Raw genomic sequence first — 17,873 nt, forward strand, 5'->3', positions numbered from 1 at the left:
GTGCAGATGGGGGAATGGGGAGTCTTAGGAACCCTTTATATGTTAGTTAATTTTTAGTTTTTTGGCATCACTAGGGTTTAAACTCAGGGCCTCATGCTTGCAAAGCAGCCTACCACTTGAGCCACTTCACCAGCCTTTTTTTTTTTAAGTTTTGAGATGTGGCCTTGAACTGGGCTCAACTGATTCTCCTGCTTTAATCCCCCACCCCAGGAGCTAGGACTATAGTTGTGTGCCACCATGCCTGGCAAGTCTTAAAAATGGAGTCCTGGGGCTAGGGTACAGCACTTGCCTAGCATGTGTGAGGCCACCTTTTTTCACTTTTGTTTTTTGACAGTCTTGCTATGTAGCCCAGGCTGGTCTAGAATTCTCAATCCTCCTGCCTTAGCCTCCCAAGTATTTGGATTATAGGAGTGCACCACCATGCCTGGCTGACACCGGTTTTCTACATAGAGATATGTAAAGGCACTACCCCCAACTCTAGAGATGGCAAAGTGTAGAGTTTAGTCTTGGGACCATAGGTAAGAGCAGGGAGGCAATAGTGAGAATAGGGGTAGGGGGTTCCTAGTCCTGGCTCTGAACCAGGGACTCGAAGCCTGGTGGTACTGGAGTTCTGATATAGCAGGACCTGCTAGACTCTGACAAGGGAGAGGGCCCACCATCAGGATCTTGTGGGTTGCGGTATAGGCCAGAATCCCAAGTTCTGGTAGCCACGTGATAGACACTGAATGCCACCAGTGCCACCCAGCTTGACCTTTGTAGATATGCTTGCATCCCGTGTCTGTGCATCATAAACCATACTAGGGCATGAGCAAGAAGATGTAAGACACAGGCTTTTCAGCTTTTATTACAAAAAGAACGATTCCAGCCCAACTTAATTTCTCATCAAAAGTCACCACTCAAAATTTGATTTGGTCAGGGCTTCTCTGGCTAGGGAGCAGGCTGGTAGGTAGGAGAACGGCCTCCCTCAGACCATCCAGCATCTGAAGAAGTCGCTCTTGCAGCTGCTCACTGGGCCTCGTTGAAGCGGGTCACCATTGTCTTGTGCAGTGTTTCCTTGTAGGACTCCGTTGAGGTGACCCCATAGGAGCTGCCCCGGGCACCCAGGCCAGAGCCCCGCACTCGTGTTTGGGCCTGTGTGAGGGAGGCAGGTTCTGTCAGGCTGGCCAAGGGACAATGGGGCATGCTGGGGATAGGGAATAGCTCATGGGTGTTACATGGGTATTACCTCAATGGGTGTTACAATGCCCTGCTTCTTGCGGCCCAGGCCGCTGCCCTCTTTCCAGCCCATGGCCTGGAGCATGCGACTGCCAATGTTGTCACTGCCCAGCCCATCCCTAGTGGGCTGCTCAAAGTCCCTGCAGGGTACAGTGTACAGTGTGAGTGGCTAGGTCTAGCAGCCCCAAGCTCCCTCACCTGGCATCCTAACCTTGGCACTTACACAGTGGCTGTAGATATGCCGCCGTACTTCCTCCTCTTCGGCTCCGGAGGCTCAGGAATGCCATACTTCTCCCTGCGTTCTGCTGCTCGGTCCCGGTACTTCATTTGCTGCAAGTTTGTGTGTGCGTGCGTGTATGTGCGCACGTAAGAATATTGGGGAGCTGGGTGCTTTTTCAGCAAACACAGCACAGATGGGGTGGGGTCCCACGGGCAGTTCTATCTGGCCAACAGACACCAGGTTCTGAGGGTCACGACATGGTGGGCACAAGCATCCCCGGTGGGGGAACTGGGAAGAGACTCTGAGGGACAGGATGACTGATAGCAGTTGGGCTATACCTGGCTAAGGAACTTGAACTCCCGTTGCCTGGGGGGGATGGGGATTTGGAAGGGGCAGAGAGCTCAGGAGTGGGTCACACCTCACCTCCATGTCATTCTTCTCTAGTGCTTCCAGCTCATTTTCTGACAAGTGGGCTCGCCGGTGAATCTCAAGGTTTTGCTGCAAGAGGGACAGGACAAAATGAAGCAGTTGGGCTGGGCTGGGCCAGGCTTGGGGTGCCACACCAACCTTCCCCTCAGTCACCTTGTGGAGCCCTGAGAGCTGCTGGTGCCGGATGAGTGCCTCCTTGCTGGGGAACTGGCGCCGGCAGAGCAGACAAGCCAGCTTCTGCCAGTCTGTGAGCTTTTCCTCCCGCTCAGGACCTCCACGCTCCTGCTCCTCCTCACTGTCGCTCTCCCCGCTGTAGGCTGCCACCAGCCCTCGAGGTGGGCTCTGTAGAGGGCAAAGGTGCTCAAGTGGTCAGGCCTGGCCAGATCAGAGGTCCCAGCCCTTTCTGCCCTGGTACTCACTGGGCGGTCGTCACTGGCCAACTTCGGGAGATCCATGCTGGTATGCTGTCTCTCAGCTAGCGCTCCCTGAGGTAGAGAACACAGAAATTCAGGTTTCTACACAGGGCCCTCAGGAATGACAAGACTGTAGGCAGGGTGCACGTGGGCAGCCACAACACACCTTCTTCTCAAGGATGGCATAGCCAGCATCTGCGGTGGCTGACTCCCGCCTTTCATCATCTCGCAGAGAGCTGATAGGCTGGAAGCTGTTTTTGAAGTTCTCTTTTTGCTTGTTGAGACTGCGGGCCCACCTCTCCATATCCTTGGCAATCTGGGGGTGAGGGGGTACAGGTGAGACTGTCAGGAACCCTTCAGCTGGAGTCACCAGCTCAGGCCACTGACTCACAGCTCTTGCAGCAGTCTACCACCCTTCCAGTCCTGCAGCGTCAAACCAGAGTTTGCAAAGGGCGGCACCTGGTCTTTGGACTACAGCTCTCGTACCACCTCTCCTAGCAGAGTGCTCTTCTACAAACTGTAATAGTCTCCCTCCCACCCAACCTCCTTCAAACTACCACCTGGAGAACCCAAACTTGTGAGCAGGGTCTGCAAGGCACCCTGACCCCTACAGGTCCCATTTCCAAGCATTCCCCGTGCCTCCCACTCCTTGTTTCTGCGTAGAGGGGCAAATGCATCTGGGAGACAGACAACCCCTTAAAGGCAGAACATGCAGAAGGTGAGAGAGGCAGTGGAATTGCCAAGTTCGTATTTCTCTGTTATTGGTGTCACCAGGACCCTTCTGACAGGTAGTTGCACTGGTTTTTTATTTTCCTCTTTTTCTCTGCGTTGAGAAAACGTTCCATTTGCTGTGTTTCCATTTTATCTTTCTGAAACACAGAGAACTATCTACCTGTGTATATTTTTTGTGTGTGTGAGGCTGAGGGTGGAACCCAGGGCCTTGAGCTAAGCAAATGCTCTACCACTGAGCTACATCCCCAGCCCCCCATGTATCATTTTAATGCACTTGTGTGATATGACACCACTTTCTATGTTCTGTGTTTTCCCTGAGACACATTACCATTTAAAAAATCCCCAGGTTGCTGAGGGAACACTTAGTGCTTGCTTCTAAATGCTGTGCCTGGACTGCCATATTCTTTCTCCAGAGACACCTGAGGATATCTCCCACAGCCCACTACCACAAAACACTTCAGTGGCTCTTTCCCTGCCTATCCCCTTATGGGCCTGTGAGAATTACCCTGGGATATATATAGACTAGGGTTCCTCTTAGGGGACAGAGGAAAGCTGACAAGGCTCACTTAGATGGCAAAAGCCACCTCATGGAGGCAGGCATCCCTATCGCGTACCTAGGAGACTGCTCTGCCTCAAGACCCCATCTTAAGCAGTTACCGCCCTGTCCATGTCCACCCCCACCTCTGCCAGCAGGAAACAGCAAGGGATGACACAACACACACACCAAACAGCCAGGCAGTAGCTCCTGGCTTACAGTTCACCTGTTGGGCTGTCTTGGTCTTGTGCTTCTCTTTCTTCTCCTTGCCCTCCTTTGATGGTGCCCCCGACTCCTTATGCCCATCGGCTGACTGCTCCAGGGCAGGAATGTAGGTCCTCCGCTCCCCATCCCAGTACAGGTATTGCTGGCTCTGCGCGTTGTAGTAATACTGAGGGAAGGGTGTGAAGAGGGGGCATGAGGGAAGACCTTGAGGAGGGGACCTGGAGGCCAGCTGCCGCCTGACCGCACCCCAGCTCTCCCTGAGTTGCCCCATTACCTGGGAGTTGGGGTCATAGTAGAGGCCAGTCTGGGGATCATAGTAGTAGCCAGATGTCTCATCATACTGGTAGGTAGAGACGTCAGGAACAGCTGCAGGGAGGAAAAGCAAGGGGGTCCCACTCTTCCCTGCTTTCTTAAGAACTTTCCACCCCTACCTCAGGCCATGGCTACTCACGGTACTGGCTGTAGGACTCCTGGGCAGAGGGGCTGGTGGCCGGTGGTAGGGTAGAGCTGGGATGGGTTGGACTCTGGAGCTCAGATTTTAGCACGGCAGGTGATATGATGGTATATGACTGATCGTGGAGCCAGACGGGGGAATAGGGCTTAGTGTCTGTCAATTCCACCCATGCCCACCCAGGATGCTCCCTGCCTGCCCACCTGCCTCCCTGGGATACTCCTGGAACCCTCACCTGGCTGTTGGCAGCAGTGCCCTGGCTGCTGCTCACCTCAGCTGATTGTTGGTAGAGACCAGGGGCAGCACCAGGCTGGGCACGGGAGAAAGCCTGCAGTGACACAGAATCTGCCCCAGCCTCAAGTGAGGTCTCAGGACCTAGAAGGGACAAGGAAGGAGAAGAATGCCCATGAATGGCAAGGTGTAGGATCCTATGCCTGTAGGCCCCACCAACGGGGTCAGGGAGAAATGCGGAGGGTGAGGCTCACCTGCTCCGGTTGGGTCCCCTTTGGTTCCAGTCATGCCGGGGCCTTTGGTGCCCTTGAGGTAGCCATGGGCATAGAGGGAGGAGTCTGTGCCCTGGCTGCCACCATAGCCTTCATCCTGTTGGTAGTAGCTGTAGTCGACCGGTGGCTCCTCGGGGGTGGACCAGGCACCCTCCCCACCCTGGGAGGCCTAAGGGGCAGGTGGGAGGGGCTCATTAGAACAGCCAGGAACATGAGGGGAGGGACCTGTTAGAAGCAATTGTCTTACATGTGGGGCTAGTGCTTCCGCCTGACAGAAAAGCATCAAGCCTTAAGACAAGTGAAATGTGAGGGCCATGTGGCCATGAGAGAACAGGGCAGTGGTAGAAAAAAAAAGACTGGAGAAAGGACACACACTCAAATCCTCCGAGGGCTAATACTGGTGTATATGGTACATGTGTTGGACCTTGGACCAAGGAAGACACCTCTTCCTCCACTTCTTTATTCTCTTCCAAATTTCTTTCAACCACTTATAAGTTCCTTTTTTATTCAGGAACATTTGATATATACACATATATAAATACATTATATACACAAACATAGACAGACACATAGGAGGAATACATAACACATTATACCAATTCAGAACAATAATTTCACCCAACAGAAAAGAGCACCAGCCCCAAAAATATTATCAATGAAAGCCCAGGAAGCGACTGGGATGAGAGCTGGAGAGGACAGCGTGGGAATGGACCAGGTCGTCTAGAACCAGGAGCAAGGTACCAGCAACTAATGATAATTGCATCCTGACAGCAAGTCAGCCCTGCTGTTTGCAGAGAGGGTGCAGGAGGGTTGACAAAGACAGGTGTCAGGGTACTGGGGGTGGCGGGGTCCAAGTACCTGTGAGATGGCCCACTGGGCCGCTGCAATGGCAGTGCTAGCCACAGAGGCAGCGTTGATGCGACTGCCTTCATTGGAAGCCATGTCCCTGGGGAGGATGGTAGAGGCCAAGAGTTAAATGGGAGGCCCCAAGCTGGAGGGGCAAGCTGGGAGGGAACATAGGTGGGGACCTGACCTCTTAGAACCCTTGGCAAACTCGACATTGATGGTCTTGCCGTCAATGGTGAGTGGCGGGTGCAGGGCCTGCAGGATCTGTAGCAGCTGGGCTGCTTCCTGTGGGTGGAAGGACGGCAGGGACAGAAGGGTCAGGCCCGGGGAGGCCCCCGGCTCCATTGCCCCATTTCCAGGCTTGGGGCCGCGGTGGGGGTTAGGGGAAGGGTCCCTCCTCTCCACCCTGGGGGCCGGGACCCTGGATGCCCGGCCCCCCCCTGTGCCGCCCTCACCACGATGGTGGAGAGCTGGATGAAGGCAAAGCCTCGGTTCAGTTGGGTCTGCTTGTCCTTGATGACACGCACGTTGGAAGAGGACAGCACCGCATAGGGTGCTAGGGCCCCCAGGATGGAGTCCATGGTGCTGTGTGGGTTCAGGTTGCGCAAAATGATGGCTGTGGGAAGGGGGCTCAGTGTTAGGGGGCACCTGTGACAGTCTGCTCCAGCCCCTCACTGCTCCCTGTCCTCTGGCCCCCATGCCTGTGCACCTGCTGCTTCATGTCACCTCTTCTTTCTGGATAAACTCTGCTTGTCAGTCCAGGTGCCAGTTTGCTCACTCAGCTGCTGAGGCCCTTCCCAATACACTCCCAAGGTCGGGTTGGTAGCTGCTCCTCCCCCTGCTCTCTCTGTATCATGTATGTCTTCCCCCGTCAGGTGGAGACCCCCGTGAAGCCCAAGTCTGTTCACTACCATTTCTTTGCACTTGAGAGGCCTAGCCCAGATACCCCAGGGCCCAGGAGAAGAGGAAAAGAACAACTGACTCACTGTCGTTGGCGTTCTCCGAGCTTGGCTCTGAGCCTTGTGACAGAGCTTGGGAGGCCAGCACTCCCTGGGCCTGGTAGGGCTGTGGCAGTGGGAGCAGGCCCTGGCTTAGCTCCCGCCCACCCAGTGGTAGTGCCTGCTGATCAAGCCTGGTGCCAAGGGGCAGCTTCTGTTCTGCCTCTGTTGGGGACAGTGAGAGACTAGTGACAAAGGGGGAGGCTCCATGGATGGGTCACCCTCCCCCCTACTATGCCAATCCTGAGTACTGGCCCCTCATCCTTCTCCCCACCCCATATCCTGGGGTTGGTAGGTCTTACCTGACTTGGGCACACCACATTTGAAGCACTTCTCTCGGCGTTTGAAGTTCTGGACACCACACTGTGAGGCATAGGCCAGGTGGTCAAATGGGGAAAGCCTTTCCATGGCACCCTCCAAACCTGGATCCAAGATCCCCCAGCAAACCCCGCAATAATATCCCAGAGTTTGGGAAGTCCCACAGTTAGACAGCAGAGGTCTTCTGGAACGTTCATTGTCATTCTCAGTTCTATGAATCTTCTCTGACTTCTTGGTCCTTGGTTCTATTCCCCATAGTTCAGGAATCAAAACTCCCTCCCTCACACATTATAGCAGCTGCCTCCTCCTCTCCCTTCTGCCTCTTTGGGGATACCAATTCTCAGGACTGCTCCCCTCAGGCCCTCTAGTATGTTCCTCTTCCCAAGACCTGCTCTTCTACTCAGGAACCTTCAACGTGTCCTCCTAGAAGCAAGCAGCCTTTTGCCAGACTCCACCCCTCCTTTATCTTAGGAGTGGGTTGAATCCTGCTACTTTGGGACAATTTTCTCAGACATTCCAGCCTCTAGAGACCTCACCCTCCTTCCACCACATTCTATTCCTGTGCCATAGTCAAGTACTAAGCAGTGCTCCTGTGCCAGGCTCTGCCCCACGTGGCCCCATGTGGCCTCTGCCCTGGGGACCTAATAGCAGGGAGGCAGATGCAGCATAAGGAGGGTCAGGCCAGTCTTCTGGGACTATGTCCTGACAGGAGTTCAGGAAGGGAATGGGCCAAGAGGTACACAGCTTGCTGGGCTGGGCTAAGTTTAGTTTTGTTGGGAAGGGATCCTAATGAAGGGAATAAAAGATTTTCTGCAGATTGTGTTAGGGGTCAAGCAGAGAGAAAAAAACCGAGGCTAGGAAGGGAAGCTGATGCTAGATAATGGAAAATCTCATGCTTAGGGTTGTTAGGGGTTAAGCAGAAAGGGAGGGAGGTGGTTGGAGCTGGATTTCAGCTGCAACCTCACAGGTGAGGACCAGAGAAAGAGGTAAGGGGCCAGCATACCAGAAAGGGCTCTGCAGGGACTGGGTGGCAGGGCGTGAGGATTGGCATGAGCAGTGGGAATGGCAAGGAGTGAGGAAAGGTGGCATTTCTGAGATTGAAGCGACAAGACCTGCTAACCAACAGGAACACAGGACACAAAGGAGAGGAAGGAGGTGAAGAAAATCGTGCTGTCAAGGAACAGCTGAAAAAAGAAGGGTGGAGTGCCAGTCTCACTTTGTCCCTCTCTCTCTAGAGCGGCTGAGCACCAGCCCTCTGATAAGATGACAGATGCCACTCCCCGAACAGGCAGGGTAATTCTCAGGGAGAAGGCAGGGGCTTCTACTAGCTTTCAGTCTTCCCCTTAGACTTTGGGTTTGACAGATCACACTGAGAGGTAGGGCTGTGGAATCGCAAAGCTGGGCCCTGGGGAAGACCTGAGGCCACCTGGGGCATCCATGGTCCCTATGATCAGGAGTACTGGCCAAAGGCTCACCCACAGTTCCATTTCTCCAAGCTTCAGCTTCCTCTTAGGGAATTATGGAGGTGACCACAAAACCAACACATTGAACCTCCAGGCTCAGGTGTGACATGGCTGTATCAGAGTCACCTGATATGGGCCCTCAGAACACTCTGTGCTTGTCTTCACTTGTAACCATGACCACTTATACTGTGCTGTGGGACAGGAGTCATTCTGAGTGTTACCTTCCTATCAACAGTTTCATCCTCCTCATTAGTGCTTGCATCTTAGGGACAGGCAGAGATAGGAAAAGCACCTTGACCACCATCAAGATCTACCCAAGATTTACAGTCTGTACAAAGCCTGGCTCTGAAGGCCATGTTCTACACACTGCTCTCAGTTCAGGCTACACTGTCATTAATTAATGAGTCATTTACGAAAATATTTCTTTCAAGCCTGCTAGGCCTTCAGGCAAGACTGTTTGGTGAGGGCAGAGCCTGGCTGGCTGGAGCTAGAAAGCCCATCCTCAACACTACACCTCCTCACAGGCCCAGAGAGAGAAGGGCTGCCCCTATCCATGCACTGCTGCCCACTACCCCTGTACCTTATTACACAGCCAGTCCTCATTGATCTTGGGTTTGGGGTCACTGTAGTGCATGGACACCTTCTGGCCCAGGATGTTGAGGGAGTGCTGTAGGGAAAAGCAGAGCACAGTGAGGCCCAGGCAACAGTGCCCCACGCACCGTTTCAGCAAAGGAGAAGAGAGTGAGCGAGCCCTTCAGCTGGATGGATGAGGGACAGGGAACGGAGGGAGGTTGGAGAATGGACGGAGGGAAGAAGGAAGGGAGGGAGGGAGGGAAAGCGCCACAGCTCTCGGGCGCAGCTGCTTGCTGCTTTTCCGGGCACACGCACGCACACGTGAACACACACCACCAGGCACACAGTGCTCGGCTGACCGATGCCTGCCGGACAATGGGGAGAACCCCCAACTCAGTCCTGACACTGGCAGGCCACACCCAGGGCCTGCACTACACAGGCTACACTTGGGGATGAGGGGAGATGGGAAGGGAAGGGAAGGGAGAGGAGGGGAAAGAGAGAGAGAGAGAGAGCACGCACACACGCTAGTGCTGGAGAAGGGGAAAAAGAAAGAGCCATATTTAAGGATGGAAGATCCCACCATGAGGCCACCTTTCAAGGCTGGCTGGGTCCTAGGCCCATCACACTAGCCTATCACCCAGCAGAGCTGGCCCCAGGGCTGCTTCTGCCTGAGACCCTCCACTTCACCACAGCTACCCTTTCCTCCCGATGCTTCTAGGGGTCAGAGCTGGGATGGGGGCTGGGTGGCCAGGGCAGAGTTTTAGGTCTTGGAAGGTCCCAAAGTTGCTGGGTTGGGATCCCAGCCTAAGGGAGCAGGCTCCCTCTGTTGCTGACCAAACACAGCTCCTTGCTCAGAAGGCAGAGGTGAAGCCTCCTGTGGGTGGGGAAAGGTGAGTGAAGTGAGCCCAGGTTATCAACAAAACTGTCACACTTGAATGGAACTTTCAACCAACAGAGCAGTGCTGTCCCCTCTGCACGGAACTCAAAAACCCAAATTCACATGCAGGGAGAAGGCTGACAAAACAAGTCTTGCTAGTTTACTGTGCCAACAGCTCTGTTCCCTGATGGCAGGACTTCCAGTGGTCCTAAGAGTGCAATCAAGTACTGGCTCTGGCTGACTCTGGTGGCAGCAGGGAGGTCCCACTGGGACCCACCCGCCTGCCCCTAGGGTGGAAAGCTAGGGGAAAGAACCCACCCTGGCAGCTCTTTCTCTGAAAGCTCAGCCGGGAGAGGCAGCGCACTAGTGCCTGGTAGGAGGAAGGGGGTAGGAGGTAAGGGAGAGGGCCGGTGCTGAGCATGGGCTCCAGATGGGAAGCCCACTGGGTAGCGAGAGATGGGAACAGGAGATAGTGAGGGTCAGGAAGGGGGAGAGAGGGGACAGGGGCTGGGACACAGGGCCACAGGGCAGGGAGCTGTGTCCATAAGATTCAGGCGATGGGGAGCGCTCGATTATAAAGTAGTATTTGTTTGGGGGGGGGGTTCAAGTGCGGCAAAGCAACCTGATTGGCTTCCATCCATCGTGTAGCGTCCTGCAAGTGACTAAACTCGACGAAGGCGAAGCCCCGGCTCTGACCTGGAGACAGCATTCAGATACAGACGCAGTGGGTTAGTCAACAGCTTTGGACACACGGCGTTCCCGGGGGCGGGACCCGAGGGGAGAGGACCAGGGGCAGAAAGGGAAGGGGTAAGAAGAAAAAGGAAAAGAAAAAAGCCATAAGAGAGAGAAAGAGTAGGGAATATGGGAGGCAAGGTGGATGGCTGGGAGGAAAAGGGAAGAGAGAATGGGGAGGGAGGAAAACAGCGTAGGAAAGATATTAGGGTAGAGAGAGACATACACTCCAATTGGGTAGAGATGGGGCTCAGGCAGACCTGCCCAGCCGGCCTGGAGTGACAGAGATGGAGAAGGGTAGCTCGGAGGGAAAGGATGCAAGGACATGTCTCCAGAGGAGGAGGGTAGACAGCCTGCTGACTCCACAGGGGCCAGAGCAAATAACTGAAGGGCAGACCCAGCGCCAGGCTAGGAATGTCCTGGAGTAAGTGTTTAATCAAAGGAGCAAAAGAGAAGTGAGGCTAGGTTGGTCTGTGAGGCTACGGGGGCATGGGAACTTGGGACACAACTCCTGCCTAACCATGGAGCAGGGAAGGGAGAGACCTCACTAGAGAGTTACCTCAGGGCCACATTGGGAAGACTAAAGCCACCAACAATCCAGTTCTCCTAGACAGAAGGAGAATGGTGGCTGGAGTTGGCCAGGAGGATCTTAGAGGTGAGAATCAGTAGTTGCCTGGGAGAAGTGACCAGAGTCATTGGGAGGCCACACCTGGGACACCTCCTTGGGGAAGAGAGTGAATCTGTCAGCATGCCTGGAGTGAAACAGAGCAAGGTCTACAAGAGAGACTCCAGGCCTGGCCAGGGAAAAGGAGTTCAAGTTGAGGCCTCAGGAAAGCATTTCCTTCTGAGGTGATAGAGGAGACTTTGGATATGGTGGGTCTTGGGAGTGAGGTATGCTTGGTCTCCAAAAGAATCACCATTAGGATGCACAGAATAGAATAATCTAATCAGAGGGAGGGGGAGGGAGAGGGGAGAGGAGGGGAGAGGGAAGAGGAGAAAGGGAGAGGGGAGAGAGAGGCAGGGAAAGGGGGGAGAGAGAGGAGGGGGAGAGAGAGGAGGGGGAGAGAGAGAGGGAGAGAGAGAGAGAGAAAGAAAGAGAGAGAGATATGGCAGGAAGGGAGGAAGGAAGGAAAGATGGTGTAGGGAGGAGAGAGACTGAGATGGAGAAAGAAGCCCAGGCAGAGTGAGGCCCCACTGTGCCTGCCTTGGGGAGCCTGGGCAGAGGTCCTGCAGAGACAACCCCCCCCACCCTGCTAACCACAGGCCAGCTCCAAGCAGCCTGCAAGAGGGAGGAAGGGAAGGAGGGATGGAGGCAGGAGGCGAGGCCTTAGATGAGAGCTATCCCCTGCCTCCCTTCTTGGGACACATGGGCGGGTCCATATCAGACCTACTTTTTGGTCAGAGGCTGTTGCCAGAAAAATGTGGAGGAGAGCAAGGGGCAGAGGAAAGAGGAGAGGGAAGGGAGTGTGCTGGGAGGGGTCACCTCAGATACTGAGTCCCAAAGAGGAGGTTCCCCAGAGCCTAGCCCTGGGGAGTGCTCAGCTCAGGCTAGAGCTGCACCCTCTCCCTGACAGACCCCCATAAGAGGCTACTGGCTGGAGCTGTGAGAGCGAGGGAAGGGGAGAGAAGGGGGTACCTCCCCCAAGCTGCCCATTCCCAGCTGTGGTGGGAAGGTGGGATAGGGAGGGTGAGGGAGAAACAGAGGCAGGAGGGAGATTTGGAGGCTGAGGCTGGCCAACAGAAGGGAAGGGCACTGGGAACAAAAGCTCACCTGAGGATTTGTTCCGCATCAGCCGGACCTCCCGAGCTTGGACGCCATGGGACTGCAGCTGGCCACGGATCTGTACAGGAAGATACAGAGTGTGGTGGGCTCAGCAAAGGGGGTGGTTGGGTGGATGAAGTGGCTGGAGGCCTCTGAACCCTGAGGGGTCATCCATGACACACACACACAAACACAGGCACATACACGTCACACATGCATGTACACACCCACCACCACCACTTCCTCTGCCTTTCAGAGCTTTCTCCTGACTGACAACAGCTCCGGGCCCACACCAGTACTCAACCTTGGCCTCCAGCCCCAGACTTGCAGAAAGTGAGTCAGATGAAGACAGGGGCACAGTGCAGGGTAAAGAACAGAGGCAAGATGACTCCCAGAGGCACAGAGACAAGAGGAGAGCAAGTGAGCCAGCAACTCAAGAATGGTAAGGAGAGGGATCTGACAAGGGACTCAGTGGCAGCCGTGAAGCGAGGAAAGCTGGAATGCGATCTTGCCCTCTGCAAAGGGATTGTTCCCTCCTCTGGTTTGAACCAAAAGACACCTGTAACTCAAAGAGCAAACTGGGGAAGTCAAGAGCCCGAGCAAATTCCAGCCATGTACCCTAGACCATGAGAGGAGGAGGAACTTGGGACGGAGACAAAAGGCACAGTTGTGGGTTTGGCAAGCTTCCCGAGGGAGGTGAGCCTGAGGGAAAGCTGCAAGGGCAAGTTAGGAGCAGTGGAGGATGGGGAGCCTATGCCAGGCACTCTCAGGGAGGAAGTCTTTGTGCCTCTGGGCCTCAGTTTCCTCATTGGGTTAATCAACAAACAGGAAACTAGCCTTACACACATATGAACACATGAGAATGCAAAGGAGAGATTCACAGAAGAGCTTATCGGGATTCCAAACACTCAAGGGGGCCTAGGAAGCAGCAAGAATGGGGGCTCTGGGGTCCAGCTGCCCAGGTTCAGACCTCAACTCTGCTCTGCCACTTGTTGGCTGTGGATACGGGACAGGTCACTTCGCTGCTTGGGACTTGGTAAGGCCAACTACAAAGAGTACCTTCCTAGCAGGGCCTCTGTGAAGATTCAATGAGATCTGGCTTGTGGCCCCCTGTGCCATAAATCCTCAGTGAATATCAGCAATCAGTGACTGCCTGACCCTGAAGAGGGCAGGTGAGCCAGACTTCAGAAGTCCTCATGTACCCAGGCAGGTTTCCACTGCCACAAAGTGGGCAGCAGGAGACTTCAGAGGAGCACTGCTCAGAGAACTCGCAGGGTTAGAAGGCACTAAGAACCAAGAACCAGGAGCTAGCTAGTTAGTGGTCCTCTTGGGGTTTTAGTGTGGCTTGTTATGAGAGGTCTGTATGAGAAGGAAACAGGAGAAAAAGAAAGATGGAAGGTAGAAAATGTCACAAAGGCAAACAGGGTGAGGAAACTGCCAGTAGTTAGTCGCTTTTCACTGCCTAGTCAGTGATAAGAGTCAATGCTACTGACAAAAAGCGGAGAGGGAGGAGAATGAATTTCAGAAAATCCCATGGGCTCTGATCTTTGCTCTGCATATGCAGAAAGGATGAAAACTAACAGAATGTGCAGAAAGGATGTTCTTTTCCCTCCCACAGCCACCGGTGCAGATGCTGCCCCGGGGCCAAGCTGGCCTATCTACAGACACTCCTCCTCTCCACACCCCAAGCTAGCGGGCTTTTCCCACAGATAGACAGCACTGGAGGACAGGTGCTGGTGGACAGAAGGGAGGAAAGGTGCTGAGGTTGGCGGGTGAGGCAGGGGTAGGGAGAAGTTGGGTCCTGGAGGAGACCCAGCCTGGCCTCCTGATCTGCCGCCTGCCCAGGGCCATGGGGGGCACGTACGTCATCCTCAGTGGCTGCCTGTGGCAGCATCCTCAGCATGACGATGTTACTGGCCTTCTCCTCCTCCTCCTCATCCTCCTCCTCCTCCTCCTCCTCCCCTTGCTCGGTCCGATAGTCCTGGTCCCGATAGTCGCCGTCTCGGGGGAAGCCTGGTGGGCCGGTGGGGCTGTGCCTGTGCCGCCGCCGCCGCCTACGCTGAGTCTCGGAGCCCGGGGAGGCCTCGTAGGAATCCTGGCCGACAGAATGAGATGAGAGACACCAGACGGGCAGTCAGTCTGGCCAGGTCTAGGGGCTGGCCGCTGGCTCTCTGAGGCAGGCAGGCTCTGAAAGCCAGGGGTGGGCGGGCTCCGGCTAACAGCTCTGACAGGCAGGGTAGGTAGGCCTTGGACTGCAACCCTTCTTGGACTGGAAATGCTCCACAGGATACTTTGGGGGCCTGCCTTCAGGGGATGGTTGCATTGGTATAGAGGAGGAACTCCCAAAGGCAGGTGATAATACGGCTTAAACCTCCTTGGGATGAGCTGCCCTAGGGTCAGCACACTAGACACCGCCCTCAATTTCTCCCCTCCTCTTCCCTTACCAGCTCAGCTGGCATGTACACAATTGTTCCCTGTGCCATTGAAAGCCACCTATCTCCTCTAGTTTCCAGCATGCGCTTGGGCACAGGAACAGCTTCAGATATGGGCCAAAGGTAGCCAGCAGGACCTGGCCCACGTGTGAGCCACAGATGCTCTCCACTGGTCCCTGTTCTTCAGCTCTGCCCAGGGCTCTGGCACTACCAGTTTCCTTCAAAACAGAGTGTGGCTGCTGCCCAACTCACCTACCCCAGGACTAAGGAGGCTAGGCTGGGCCTACGGGCTTACACCTGCCTGACTACAGGGGGATTAGAGCCAGATAACTAGGTGCTCCACTCCCACACTTGCCAATGGTCCCTCCCTGGGCCCACTGAGTCCCTGAAGACATCCAGGTGCAGCTCCACAGCAGCCACTGGGGAAGCTGGGATGCCTCTAGCCCCTGGCCTCTGACTCAAGCTAGTGGTCTACTATGGGGTCTTTGAAGTAGGCCCTCCAGAGAGCAGAGGGTGGCGCTCACCCTGCTTTCCCAGGGCTGGGCTTGCAAGAGTACCTTTCCTACTCTACTGGACAGGAGAGTTGCCTGCCTTCGTGCCCCCTAAAATGGAGGTCCCCCTGAGGTAAGGCTGCTTCTTCCCCTCAGATGTGAGCTCCCTGATGGAAAGCATGTGCGGGGGTAACTATCCCGCACAGAACTGGCTCCCCTAGGGGTCCTTTCCTTGCCTTCTCTCTAGGGGCTCTGTCAATACTAGGAATGCCCATGGCTGGCCTTCCACAGCTGCTTGGCTTGGTGATGTTCTATCCCATGATTTCCCTCCCAACCCCAGACACTGGTCCCACAGAAAAGACTGAATACCCTAAATTGGCTGGGAGCAGGCAGTATAGGGCTTGCAGTGAACCACAGGCCAAAACTGAACAGGGAAGAAGGGAAAGAGGTGGTGGCCAGGAGCCCTCAGAAATACAGAGGCAAGCATGTGGAAGCCAGGGAGACCCAACTTGGGAGAGGAGCCCTTAGAGAAGGGGACAGGGATAGACTCTCCAGGTGAGGCAAAGCCACTGAGCAGTCCAAAGGCACAGGAGCAGAGTGCTGCCTGCACTTGGTGTTGCAGCCAGACACATGGGCCCTTCAGGAGCACTGCCCTCAGGCTTGGCCCTGTCCTTACCTCTGCACTCTGCTCTTCAGAGGAGTCGTCATAGTCATGCTTGCTCTCCTGGCTGCCATATTCACGCGGGTATGAGCGGTAGTCCATGTCCCGGTAGTCATGGTCTCGGCTGCGGTTCTCTCCACCATCATCCTGAGAGCGATCAGTGGCTCCATAGCGGCCGGTCCTGTCACCACGACCACCTCTAGGGGAAGAAGCAATGGGATTTCTGAAAGGTGCAAGAGGCAATGGTGGCCCCACCCCTCCATCTAAGGTCCTCATTTCCACATCTCAGAGACTCTGAAAACCTCATCACACAGCATGGGCCAACTGCCACGTGGCGTTTTTTTTTTTTTTTGCAGTACTGGGGTTTGAACTCAGGGCCTACACCCTGAGCCACCCCACCAGCCCTTTGTTTGTGATTAGTTTTTTCAAGATAGGGCCTCAAGAACTATTTGTCCAGGCTGGCCTCAAACAATGCTCCTCCTAATCTCTGCCTCCTGAGTAGCTAGGGTTACAGGTGTGAGCCACCAGCACCTGGCTGCCACGTGGCTCTTAAAATCAATTCACCTCTCTCCACCCCTCCTGCACCTCAGGTGTGGCCTCCTGACTTGATCCCACATCTCCTACCAGTTCTGTCTTTGCACACCAAATCACAAATGTGAGTGTTGTCTAAGGCAAAGCCAATCAACCCAACCACATCATTCCCTTCAGCTGCTTTCTCTTAGTCTCCAGATAAAACACCCAAATGCTCACTAAGAACCTATTAGACCTGCAGGATTCTGCAGGGTAAGGTCCCTGCTCATTGTGCATGCCACCCTGCTCGTTTCAGTTACCTTACTAGCACTGATAACTTTTGTTTAAAATTCTCCTACTACAATAATTGTAAAATAATTATCTCAAAGTTGATTTAATTTTAATTAGTTAAAAATTTAATTTCTTTGATCACCGGCCGTAGTGATACATGCCTATAATCCCAACATTCCAGAGGCCAGCCTGGGCTCCATAGTGAGTGCCAAGTTGGCAAGGGCTAGTCAAAAAATATATACAATTATGGGCTAGGGACATGCCTCAAATGGTAGAGTGCCTGCCTAGCAAGCACAAGGCTTTGAGTTCAAATCCCACTACCACCAAAAAAAATCTTAAAAATTACTATAGGAGCTGAGGATGTAGCTCAGTGGTAGCGTGTTTGCCTAGCATGTGAAGGGGCCCTGAATTCTATCCCCTAGCACAGCAAAAACAAAAATAATTACTAGGCCTGTAGAGTCCCAGATACTCAAGAGGCTAAGGCAGGAGGATCACTTAAGAAAAGGAGTTTGAGGTCAGCTTGGGCTACAATAGCAAGACCCAGCCTTCAAAGAAAGAAATTAGGGCTGTGGATATAGTTCAGTGGGAGAGTACGTGGCCAGCATGCAGAAGGCCCTGGGTTTGATTTGCAAAGCACCTGGGTGTTATGCCCCCAGCCCTATAACCTGAAATGGGAGAAAATTATGAGCGAAATTCAGAAGCCATAGGATAAGAGATTATTAAATTCAATTATATAAAAATAAAACACTTCTGCTTGGAAAAAATATAAAAAAGAAAAAGAACAGTCATAAGTTAAGTCAAAAGATAATAAACTAGCAGCTGCAGGTATAGCTCAGGGGTAGAGCACTTGACACAGATATGAGGGGCTGGGTTCCAAAACAGAACAAAACACAAAAACAAACAAAAACATGCCCATGCCTGTAATCCCAGCACTTGAGACTCTGAGGCTGGTCTGAGTTACACAGTAAGATACTGTCTCAAAACCAACCAACCAAAACACACCAAGAAACAACCAAAAAGAATAAACTGGAAAAAATATGGGAGGGGAAAGGAAATGAACAGAATTCACAGAAAGAAATACAAATGATTTGTATTTGAAGATACTTTATCTTACTCATAATGAAAGATGAAATCAAAACTACACTTACTCATAATGAAAGATGAATAGACCATTTAAAAACAGACTAAGTCTTACT

General features: G+C 53.7%; 1 protein-coding gene across 6 annotated transcripts in view; it reads right to left on the reverse strand.

The window, feature by feature from the left end:
* Nucleotides 1-817: 817 nt before the first annotated feature.
* Nucleotides 818-17,873, reverse strand: part of Rbm10 (RNA binding motif protein 10) — a 33,810-nt gene continuing 16,754 nt past the window's right edge. For 2 of the 6 annotated variants that reach the window (XM_074064022.1, XM_074064025.1), the window contains exons 3-24: nucleotides 15,892-16,075; nucleotides 14,157-14,387; nucleotides 12,302-12,371; nucleotides 10,421-10,494; nucleotides 8,929-9,015; nucleotides 6,870-6,930; nucleotides 6,556-6,732; nucleotides 6,025-6,185; nucleotides 5,757-5,854; nucleotides 5,582-5,669; nucleotides 4,706-4,892; nucleotides 4,456-4,595; nucleotides 4,221-4,338; nucleotides 4,044-4,135; nucleotides 3,771-3,935; nucleotides 2,444-2,593; nucleotides 2,284-2,349; nucleotides 2,018-2,206; nucleotides 1,859-1,933; nucleotides 1,439-1,545; nucleotides 1,226-1,355; nucleotides 818-1,131 (exon numbers count right to left, since the gene is read on the reverse strand). In XM_074064022.1, coding sequence (XP_073920123.1) covers nucleotides 1,006-1,131; nucleotides 1,226-1,355; nucleotides 1,439-1,545; nucleotides 1,859-1,933; nucleotides 2,018-2,206; nucleotides 2,284-2,349; nucleotides 2,444-2,593; nucleotides 3,771-3,935; nucleotides 4,044-4,135; nucleotides 4,221-4,338; nucleotides 4,456-4,595; nucleotides 4,706-4,892; nucleotides 5,582-5,669; nucleotides 5,757-5,854; nucleotides 6,025-6,185; nucleotides 6,556-6,732; nucleotides 6,870-6,930; nucleotides 8,929-9,015; nucleotides 10,421-10,494; nucleotides 12,302-12,371; nucleotides 14,157-14,387; nucleotides 15,892-16,075 — 2,776 coding nt within the window. In that variant the 3' untranslated portion in view covers nucleotides 818-1,005. The remainder of the gene's footprint in view (nucleotides 1,132-1,225; nucleotides 1,356-1,438; nucleotides 1,546-1,858; nucleotides 1,934-2,017; nucleotides 2,207-2,283; nucleotides 2,350-2,443; nucleotides 2,594-3,770; nucleotides 3,936-4,043; nucleotides 4,136-4,220; nucleotides 4,339-4,455; nucleotides 4,596-4,705; nucleotides 4,893-5,581; nucleotides 5,670-5,756; nucleotides 5,855-6,024; nucleotides 6,186-6,555; nucleotides 6,733-6,869; nucleotides 6,931-8,928; nucleotides 9,016-10,420; nucleotides 10,495-12,301; nucleotides 12,372-14,156; nucleotides 14,388-15,891; nucleotides 16,076-17,873) is intronic. The other 4 variants (XM_074064024.1, XM_074064023.1, XM_074064027.1 and 1 more) reach the window with 4 other exon arrangements.

This window comes from Castor canadensis, chromosome X, assembly GCF_047511655.1.
Source record: "Castor canadensis chromosome X, mCasCan1.hap1v2, whole genome shotgun sequence".
Lineage (NCBI taxonomy): Eukaryota > Metazoa > Chordata > Mammalia > Rodentia > Castoridae > Castor > Castor canadensis.